The 9,238-nt window shown below is 64.1% G+C and overlaps 2 protein-coding genes and 1 long non-coding RNA gene across 6 annotated transcripts in view; 2 read left to right on the top strand and 1 right to left on the bottom strand.

The window, feature by feature from the left end:
* Positions 1-6,455, bottom strand: part of LOC142047434 (uncharacterized) — a 122,148-nt gene extending 115,693 nt beyond the window's left edge. Inside the window, exons 1-2 of one of the 2 annotated variants that reach the window (XR_012656697.1) lie at positions 6,348-6,450; positions 2,856-3,329 (exon numbers count right to left, since the gene is read on the bottom strand). This is a non-coding gene — a long non-coding RNA (uncharacterized LOC142047434). Of the gene's footprint in view, positions 1-2,855; positions 3,330-6,347 lie in introns of those variants that run through there. The other variant, XR_012656696.1, reaches the window with a different exon arrangement.
* On the top strand, positions 414-1,377 carry TNFSF12 (TNF superfamily member 12). Its single transcript, XM_032805766.2, has 2 exons — positions 414-552; positions 899-1,377. Exons 1-2 carry the CDS (start codon positions 424-426, stop codon positions 1,148-1,150), a joined length of 381 nt encoding a protein of 126 aa, XP_032661657.1. The 5' UTR covers positions 414-423; the 3' UTR covers positions 1,151-1,377.
* Positions 4,725-9,232, top strand: TNFSF13 (TNF superfamily member 13). 3 transcript variants are annotated; one of them, XM_032805762.2, is made up of 6 exons: positions 4,725-5,216; positions 6,947-7,064; positions 7,834-7,881; positions 8,132-8,250; positions 8,447-8,588; positions 8,790-9,232. In XM_032805762.2, the coding sequence occupies exons 1-6, from the start codon at positions 4,740-4,742 to the stop codon at positions 8,897-8,899; spliced, it is 1,014 nt and encodes a 337-aa protein (XP_032661653.1). In that variant the 5' UTR covers positions 4,725-4,739; the 3' UTR covers positions 8,900-9,232. The 3 variants fall into 3 exon arrangements, with proteins under 3 accessions (XP_032661653.1, XP_074926517.1, XP_032661655.1); XM_075070416.1 differs by lacking the exon at positions 4,725-5,216 and adding an exon at positions 5,706-5,900; XM_032805764.2 differs by lacking the exon at positions 4,725-5,216 and adding an exon at positions 6,479-6,612.
* The last annotated feature ends 6 nt before the right edge of the window (positions 9,233-9,238 follow it).

Here is a 9,238-nt window from a genome sequence, read left to right on the forward strand (position 1 = left end):
GGGGCTGGGAGCCAGGACTCCTGGGTTCTCTCCCTGGCTCTGGGAGGGCAGTAGGGGCTGGTGGGTCAGAGCAGGGGGGCTGGGAGCCAGGACTCCTGGGTTCTCTCCCTGGCTCTGGGTGGGGCGTGGGGGCTGGTGGTCAGAGCAGGGGGGCTGGGGGTGCTGGGAGCTTTCAGTCTCACTAAGCTTCCCCTGCTGCCGCCTTAGCAGTGGGAGGCCTGGTACCTGGACAAAGGTCCCTCCCCAGACAAGCGCCTGGCAGTTCCGAGGGCAGCCAGCAGGGGGCAGCTTATTATAAACCAGGGCTAGGGGCAGAGAAAGTGGGAGTGGGGCAGGGGCAGCCAGGCAGAGGGGTGGGACAGGGCAGCCCTCAGTCTCGAGGGCAGCGAGGGGGGGGGAATCTAATGCTCCCCCTCCCCCACCATGCCAGGGCCTGACGGGACCATCCGGGGCTGGGAGGAGACGCTCAACGCCACGAGACCCTTGAACTACAATCCGGCCAGCGGGGAATTCAGCGTCCTCCAGAAGGGCTTGTACTTCCTGTACTGCCAGGTGAGGGGCGGCCGGACGCCTGGGTTCTCTCCTCAGCTCTGAGAGGGCAGAGGGGGCAGGTGGGTTAGAGCGGGGGGGCCTGGGACCCAGAACTCCTGGGTTCTCTCCCCAGCTCCCAGAGGTGAGGGGAGTGGGGGCTGGTGGGTTGGCGGGAGCCAGGACTCCTGGGTTCTCTCCCCAGCTCTGAGAGGGGAGTAGGGGCTGGTGGGTCAGAGCAGGGGGGCTGGGAGCCAGGACTCCTGGGTTCTCTCCCTGGCTCTGGGAGGGGTGTGGGGGCTGGTGGGTTAGAGCAGGAGGTTTGGGGCCCAGACTCCTGGGTTCTATTGACCCCCTCTGCTCCCGGCAGGTGCATTTCAATGAAGGGCGGACGGTGTACATCAAGCTAGACGTGCAGGTGGACGGGGTGCTTGCCCTGCGGTGCTTGGAGCAGTTCCCCCCAACCAGCGCCGGCCCGCAGGACCCCGAGCTGCGCGTGTGCCAGGTGTCTGGGCTCCTGCTCCTCCAGAAGCAATCCGTCCTGCGCCTCCGCACCCTCCGCGACGTGCGGCTCAAGGCCGAGCCCTATCTCACCTTCTTCGGGCTGTTCCAGGTGCACTGAGCCCGGGGCAGCGGGGCAGGACTCCTGGGTTCCGCAGGAGAGCAGCGGTGTTGAGTGGCCAATGCAGGAGCGGGCTGGGAGCCAGGACTCCTGGGTTCTATCCCCAGCTCTGGGATGAGAGTGGAGTCTAGTGGTTAGAGCAGGTCGGGGCTGGGAGCCAGGACTCCTGGGTTCTCTCCCCAGCTCTGCAAGGAGAGTGGGGGCTGGTGGTTAGAGCAGGGGCCAGCTGGGAGCCAGGACTCCTGGGGTCTCTGCCCGGCTCTGGGAGGGGAGTGGGGGCTGGTGGGTTAGAGCAGGGGGGCTGGGAGCCAGGACTCCTGGGCTCTCACCCCAGCTCTGGGAGGGGAGTGGGGGCTGGTGGGTTAGAGCAGGGGGGCTGGGAGCCAGGACTCCTGGGTTCTCTCCCCAGCTCTGGGAAGGAAGCTCGCTCTGGTGTTCTGGATCACACCCATGGGGCCACTAGTTGTGCTCCCACTTCTTCGGATCGGATCCCGGTGGACCGCACCCTCCTGCCCGCCCCGTCCCCTCAGCTTCTCCCAGACCCCAGTGTCTGGGGGGGGGGTGCACACCCTACGCAGCATTGTATGGATGCGGTTCTGATCCACACGACTCCCCACCACTGGATAATGGCCTTTGGCTCCACCTAAATCCAATGACCCAGAGAACCCTGGCGAGATCCTTCCCGTCCAGCCGGAAACCCCGCCCTCGAATTCCTTTACTGCCGCTTCAGTGGGGGGGTCATTAACATCTGAGTACCCCCTGCCCCCCCTAAGGTGAGGAGCCATGATGCCTGGGTTCTCTCCCTGGCTCTGAGAGGGGAGTGGGGTCTGGTGGGTTAGAGCAGGGGGGCTGGGAGCCAGGACTCCTGGGTTCTCTCCCCGGCTCTGGGAGGGGAGTGGGGGCCGGTGGTTAGAGCAGGGGGGGCTGGGAGCCAGGACTCCTGGGTTCTCTCCCCGGCTCTTCCTGTGCCCAACCCTCAGGGCGGGGATAAAACAGCGACTCCAGCCAAACCCCTCCCCCCACGGCAGGGAAAAGTGGCACATGGGAGGACACAGTACCCGTTGCAGCCACCAGGTGGCGCACGAACATACCCACCTCCTGGCTGGGGTGGGGGGTTGCAGTGCCCCTTTCTGCCACCAGGGGGCACATGGACACATCCTCCCCCTGGCTGGGGGGGGCAGTGCCCCTTGCTGCCACCAGGGGGCACATGGGCACATCCTCCCTCTGGCTGGGGGTGGTGGTGCCCCTTTCTACCACCAGGGGGCACATGGACACATCCTCCCCCTGGCTGGGGGGGTGCTGTGCCCCTTGCTGCCACTTGGGGGGGGGGGCACATGGATGCCATCGGCTGGCTGGCCTGCCCGCCTTGCCCACTGCTTGACAGCACTGGTGGCCAATAGGCCACCAGGACCACCAGCGCCTGATAGGCTGAGGTGTGGGTGGGTGGGGCCTTGCAGCAAGCCAATGAACACCCGCCCCTGAAGGGGGCGGGGCACACACATGCACACACATGTGTGCCCGTGAGGGGTGGGGGCGGGACACAGATTATTTTATAGCAGAAACGATTATTAAAAGGACAATTAAAACGCCGGGGCCTCGTCTGTGGAGAATCGCTTAACCTGGGTTCTCTGGGAGGGGAGTGGGGGCTTGTGGTTAGAGCAGGGGGGGTGCTGGGAGCCAGGACGCCTGGGTTCTCTCCCCAGACCTGAATGCGGGCAGGGCTGTTTCACGTAGGAGAAGATGTGGATGGTCCCACTGAGGTTTGTTCTTTGGCGCCAACCCGTTTATTTTACCATGAACGGCCAACACCGGCCCACCTCCCTGGCCACGGCAGAGACCGACAGCCACAGCTGGCTTCCTGGCTCAGAAATTCCCTGGCCCGCTTCTCCTGCCGGTCCTGTGCCTCAAGCTCTGTCTCTTGACTTTCTCTCTGGGTGAGCCACGCCCCGCCTGCCTCTCTGGCTTTCCGTGCCTCCATCGCGTTCTGTTCCTCACACACAGCGGTGACCCGTCGATCCCTCAGCCCATGCCCTTAACCATCGGTCCCAGGGAAACCCCTTCGTCTGCGGGGCTTATCACCTTGGGCGGTGGCTTTCCACAGTTTCATCTCTCATTGCACACGTACTGCACTTAGTTGCTCCTTCCATTGAGTCAGATTGGTCCGCGCAGCCGGGGCCATCTGTCAAGCAAAACAGCCGTGACTCGGTTTGTCAGAGGGTGCGAGAAGGGGAGCAGAGTCCGGGGCAGCTAGACTCGTTACCAGGTGCCAAAAAGGGACAGCTTATAAAGGCGGAGATGACTACCGGCAGACGACACCTGGAGGGAAGCCAAATTCCAGGCGGCAGGTGCTGGCAGAACAGGAAACCGGGGGCAAGGGAGGAGGCGGCTGGCCCCAGAGAAACAAGTGTGAGTTTTCTTTTGAAAGGCTTTGTGCAGGCCTTACTAGACCAGAGGCCAGAGAGGGGGGCGGATGTTGTTTTGGGGAAACTGAGGCAGGCCTCAATAGACTCACACTAAGCCAGCAGCAGGTGCTATGGGGCAGATGCCCCGGTGAACCCTGCTCATTCATTGGATCACATGATACCATGGGGAGAAAGGAGGTCTATATTACACCTTGTATCTATCTACCCCCGACTTTGAGCCAGCCAGACCTCTCCACGGCACCCTCCATCCATCCACTTCGGGACACAGACCGCCTCAGCCCCCCCTTTGTCCTGACCCACAGCCCCCACTAGTCCAGCCACACCAGGGCCTCTCGATTCTGCCCCCTGGGGTGAAGGCCGCTAGGCCTCGATCGATCGCTTTCCCGGAGCCCACGGCCACGTGGGTGGCTGGGCCAGGCCTGCAGTACCTTATCTCTTGTTGGCACTCACCAGAACAAACTGATGATCGCACATTTCAGTTCCTGAGAAAGCCTGAACCCGGGTAATCTCAACTGCCGCCCCGCCCTGCCCCAGAGGTGGCTGCATCTCAGCACCAGGCAACAGGTCCCTATGTAACCAGCCGGCCCGCCCCAGAGGTGACCACATGTCAGTGTCGGGCGACAGGTCCCTGTGTAACCGGCCGCCCTGCCCCAGAAGTGGCTGCATCTCAGCGCCGGGAGAGGCAACCCTGTGTAACCAGCCGCTCCACCCCAGAGGTGGGCACATCTCAGCGTCAGGCGAGGGGTCCCTGTGTAGCCAACCCTGGTGACTGCTTTAGGCTCAAAAGGCACAAGGGGAATATTGGTTGGGAGGGGGCTGCAGGCAGATGTGGGCTAGGCAGTAGCCCAGTGGGAGGGAGGTCAGGTGGGTTAGAGCAGGGGGGGGCTGGGAGCCCGGACTCCTGGGTTCTCTCCCCAGTTCTGGGAGGGGAGCAGGGCTGGTGGTTAGAGCAGGCGGGACTGGGAGCCAGGACTCCTGGGTTCTAGCCTATTGTGGGGGACAGGGAAGTTTCCCAGCTGTTGCTAACACCCCGGGACCTGAGTGCATTCATCCTTCCTATGCAAATATGAATGAATCCAAGTATTTTTGGCGGGGGAGATAGAAATTAGGGGGTGACTGGAGTTCTGGAAGCCTGAGGTAAGAAGGGAGTAGCCAGATATTTGGGGATGAATTCAAGGGGTCCCTGGAAAATTCAGGGTGAGCTCAGAGACTTGGGGGTGACCTCCTCGGGGGGGAAGGTTTCGGGGGCAGAGATTTTGGAGACACCTCAAGAGAGGGATTTTAGGGGGGGATTTTGCAGGGGGGGAAATTCTGGGGGGACCTTGGGGAGAACCCACAGAGATCTGAAGTGGGGGGACCCCCACCCATTCGCTGCTGGGGGGGCTAACAGTCCCGGCCAGCTGGCAAACGGATACAGCTGGCAAGGCCCCGGGCACCGGGCGGTTTCCTCCCCCACGCCCTCTTCCCCACGTCCCCTTACGCAAGACCTAGACGCCAGCGCCCGCCACAAGCTGGCCGCAGCCCGGGACTCGCTGGCCACCCCCTGGAACCTGCAAAGGGGCCCCCGGCCAGGGTGCTGGCAGCACCCCCAGATCCCGGCAGCACCCCCTGGGCCAACCCAGGCCTCGCTGGGCTCCAGAGAGGTTGCGGGAGCAGGACAATTTTTGGGGGGTGGCTTTTAGAACAGGCTGGGGGAGATTTTGGAGGGGTCCGGGCAGGAATTTGGGGGAGCAGCTAGGGAGGGGGAGGAGAGGCTCTGGGAATGGGATTTGTGGGGGTGTCAGGGAGGGATCTGAAGGGGATTTGGGGGCGCGGCTAGGGAAAGGGAGGGGGCTGTAGGTGTGAGATTTTGGGGGGTGTCAAGGAGGGATTTGTGGGCACAGCTACGGGGCTCAGGAAGGGGGATTTGGGGGTATCTGGGCAGGGATCTGGGGGCAGAGCTAGGGAGGGGGTGGGGGGCTCAGGAAGGGATATCTGGGGATATCTGGGCAGGGATTTGTGGGCACAGTTAGGGGCCTCAGGAAGGGAGATTTGGGGGTATCTGGGCAGGGATTTGGGGGAGCAGCTAGCGAGGGGTGGGTCCAGGACTGGGCTTGGGGGGATCAGGTGGGGGGAAAGACGGGGGGAGGTGACTCTACATAGCCCTCATGGCCGGGGCCCCGGGACGCCAAACTCTGTGGGGGCTGTGGCTGGGGGGGGCCGCGGCCCTGGGGGTGCTGGCCTGTCTCATCGCCCTCATGGCCCAGCAGGCCCACCTGGGAGCCCTGCGGGGGGAACTGACCCAGCTCCGGGGGGAGCTGGTGGCTGCCAGGAGGGGAGAGACTCAGGTGAGAGGCTCCCCCCACCCAGTGATCCACATGGGAGGGGAGTGGGGGCTGGTGGTTAGAGCATGGGGGAGGGGGCTTGGTGCCAGGACTCCTGGGTTCTCTCCCGGCTCTGGAAGGGGAGTGAGGGCTGGTGGGTTAGAGCAGGGGGGCTGGGAGCCAGGACTCCTGGGTTCTCTCCCCGGCTCTGGGAGGGGAGAGGGGGCTGGTGGGTTAGAGCGGGGGAACTGGGAGCCAGGACTCCTGGGTTCTCTCCCGGCTCTAGAAGGGGAGAAGGGGCTGGTGGGTTAGAGCGGGGGAACTGGGAGCCAGGACTCCTGGGTTCTCTCCCCGGCTCTGGGAGGGGAGTGGGGGCTGGTGGGTTAGAGCAGGGGGGGCTGGGAGCCAGGACTCCTGGGTTCTCTCCGGCTGTGGGAGGGGAAGGGGGTGCAGAGGGCGAGTGACACTTACCGGGGAAGGTCCGAGGTGCTGCTTCGCTCTCGCTTCCCCCTTGTCCTCCACGGGGCAGCAGCCGGGAGGGGGGCAGACCCCTGAAGGGTTAAGGATCAAGGCCCCCCCCCCACACACAACTGGCCGGGAGAGCCGCAAACACAAACCAGGCACCGACCTTTAGCGCTCGGCGAGGAGGCGGAAACAACCCGCCTCCCTGGGAAAACCCCACATGGCGGAGAGGAATGTACAGAGCGACTCAGTTACTGCCGGCTCTGGAGCGGGGGTGGGAGCCCGGACTCCTGGGTTCTCTCCTGGATCTGGGAGGGGAGTGGGGGCTGGTGGTTAGAGCAGGGGGGGCTGGGAGCCAGGACACCTGGGTTCTCTCCCCAGCTCTGGGAGGGGAGTGGGGGCTGATGGGTTAGAGCAGGGGGGGCTGGGAGCCAGGACACCTGGGTTCTCTCCCTGGCTCTGGGAGGGGAGTGGGGGCTGGTGGTTAGAGCAGGGAGGGCTAGGAGCTAGGACTCCTGGGTTCTCTCCCCGGCTCTGGCAGGGCAGTGGTGGTTGGTGCCGGGGGATCTTTTCCAGGTTTAACCCTCTCCTATCTGCTCTCGGTTCAGGGGCCCGGGGAGCTGAACCCCGCCCTGCCTGCGGGGGTCCAGACCCCCCTGGTTTGGCGAAGGGGGAAAAGGGACTCCGAGGGGAGCTCAAGGCAGCAGGATCAGCGGCAGCAACACAGTGAGTGGCTGGGGATGAAGTGAAAGTGACAAGTGTCCCACTCTGGGGTGGGGGTGGGGAACGGGGCCTGTCCCCTCTACGGGGCGCTGGCTCCCACCTGGCCCCAGGGCAGGGACTGGCTGGCTCAGGGGGACAGGGAATGGGGCAGGGGCCTGTCCCCTCTAGGGGGCGCCAGGTCCCACCCGGCCCCAGGGTGGGGACTGGCTGTGGGCAGCGGGGGAACGCGATATTGAGAAATGAAAGTAGAAAGTGACAAACTCAGCAGGGGAACAGCCAGATGCAGCTGTCAGCTGCCTCCCCGGGTGAATGCAGAGTCACTCCTGACTGCAGTGTGGTCAGGCCTGGATTCTGTTTCCAATTTTTGCCTCCCAGGTCAGTTTCTGGTAAGAGATGTTGCCCCAGCGCCCGCCACAGTGGATCACCCAGTTGAGCTGGTGTTAGCAGTGGGATCGATTGCTGATTATCTCCATTAACCCACATGTCTTTTGTGGTGTGGGGTGAGATGCTCCGGGGTTGGCCTCTGGGGTGGAGACGTTGGGCTCAGACCCACGGTGCAGGCAGCAGTGCTGGGGAGATCACACAAGCGCTTAGGTTCACAGCGCTTGGTGGCAGCAGTGGGATCCCAGTGCCTCTTGGTAGGGCTGATAAAGTCCCCAGAGGCTCCGAGCCCACTGGGAGATCCGGGCTACGGCAGCCATGGGGCAAAGGGGCACAGGGGTGAAGGGAGGGAACGGGTGAGTCACTGTCTGTCTCTCCACCTGACTCCTAGGGAAACGCTCGGTTCTGCACCTGGCCCCCAGACATCACTCCACCAACAGTGAGTCGTCCCCCCCACTCCCCACCCCAGCGTCCCCCTTCCCTGGGTGACCCACACTGACCATCAGGACTCCTGGGTTCTCTCCTTGGCTCTGGGAGGAGAGTGGGGGCTGGTGGGTTAGAGCAGTGGGGCTGGGAGCCAGGACTCCTGGGTTCTCTCCCCAGCTCTGGGAGGGGAGCGGGGGCTGGTGGGTTAAAGCAGGGGGGACAGGGAGCCAGGGAGCACTGACAGCCCCCCATCACCCCCACAGATGAGGGGGACATGACTGAGATCTGGTGGAAGCCGTTCCTGCAGCAGGGCCGGGCGCTGGAAGTGAGTGGGCCGGAAGTGACCGTGAAGCAGACGGGATTGTACCTCATCTACAGCCAGGTAAGGGCCATTTTCCACCCTGGGGCCAGTTGGGAGCCAGCGCCCCCTAGAGGGGACAGGCCCCTGCCCCATTCCCTGCCCCCCTAAGTCAGCCAGTCCCTGCCCCGGGGCCAGATGGGAGCCGGGCTCCCCTAGAGGGGACAGGACACGGGACCCCCAGTCCAACCCTCAGCCCTCTCCCCTGCCGCCCCCCCAGGTGCTGTTCCACGACCCCACGTTTACCATGGGGCAGGTGCTGTGGCGGGCGTCAGCCGGGGGGCCGGGGCAGATCCTGCTGCGGTGTGTGCAGAGCATGCCCCGCGAGCTGGAGCAGGCTTACAACAGCTGTTATAGCGGAGGTGAGCGGCGGGGGGGGAATCCAGGTATGGGGGGAGTGTTATAGCTATGGGGGGGGACCACCCTGGGGGGAGAGGAATTTGTAGCCACTGGGGGGGCAGTTACAGGGAACAAGTGGGGCAGCGGGGAGCTGTCCTGCAGCAGGTGGGGGATGGGTTCTCCAGGGCCCCCCCAATGATGATGTCCCGTCCCCCCCGCCACAGGCGTTTTCCAGCTGCAGCGTGGGGACCAGCTGAGTCTCCGTGTCCCCCGGGCCAACGCGTCTCTGGACCTCAGCCCACACGGGACCTTCCTGGGCTTGGTCCGCCTGTAGGGGGCCGGCCACCCCACCCCCCTCCCACCCCCAGGAGTGTAAGGGACCCAGGCGTCCGAGGAGCTGCAGAGGGACTCGGCCAGATGGAACCCAGGCATCCGGGGAGCTGCAGAGGGAATCGTCCAGAAGGGACCCAGGCATCCGGGGAGCTGCAGAGGGACTCATCCTGAAAAGGGACCCAGGCATCCAAGGAGCTGCAGAGGGACTCGGCCAGATGGAACCCAGGCATCCGGGGAGCTGCAGAGGGACTCATCCTGAAAAGGGACCCAGGCATCCAAGGAGCTGCAGAGGGAATTGTCTGGAAGGGACCCAGGCATCCGGGGAGCTGCAGAGGGACTC

This window comes from Chelonoidis abingdonii, chromosome 11, assembly GCF_003597395.2.
Source record: "Chelonoidis abingdonii isolate Lonesome George chromosome 11, CheloAbing_2.0, whole genome shotgun sequence".
Lineage (NCBI taxonomy): Eukaryota > Metazoa > Chordata > Testudines > Testudinidae > Chelonoidis > Chelonoidis abingdonii.

Coding starts and splice junctions, on each gene's coding strand:
- TNFSF13 (XM_032805762.2), top strand. CDS start 4,740: ATGAATTCAAGGGGTCCCTGGAAAATTCAGGGTGAGCTCAGAGACTTG. Junction 5,217..6,946: donor CCTCGCTGGGCTCCAGAGAG/GTTGCGGGAGCA, acceptor CTCTCGGTTCAG/GGGCCCGGGGAGCTGAACCC. Junction 7,882..8,131: donor CAGACATCACTCCACCAACA/GTGAGTCGTCCC, acceptor TCACCCCCACAG/ATGAGGGGGACATGACTGAG.
- TNFSF12 (XM_032805766.2), top strand. CDS start 424: ATGCCAGGGCCTGACGGGACCATCCGGGGCTGGGAGGAGACGCTCAAC. Junction 553..898: donor TGTACTTCCTGTACTGCCAG/GTGAGGGGCGGC, acceptor TGCTCCCGGCAG/GTGCATTTCAATGAAGGGCG.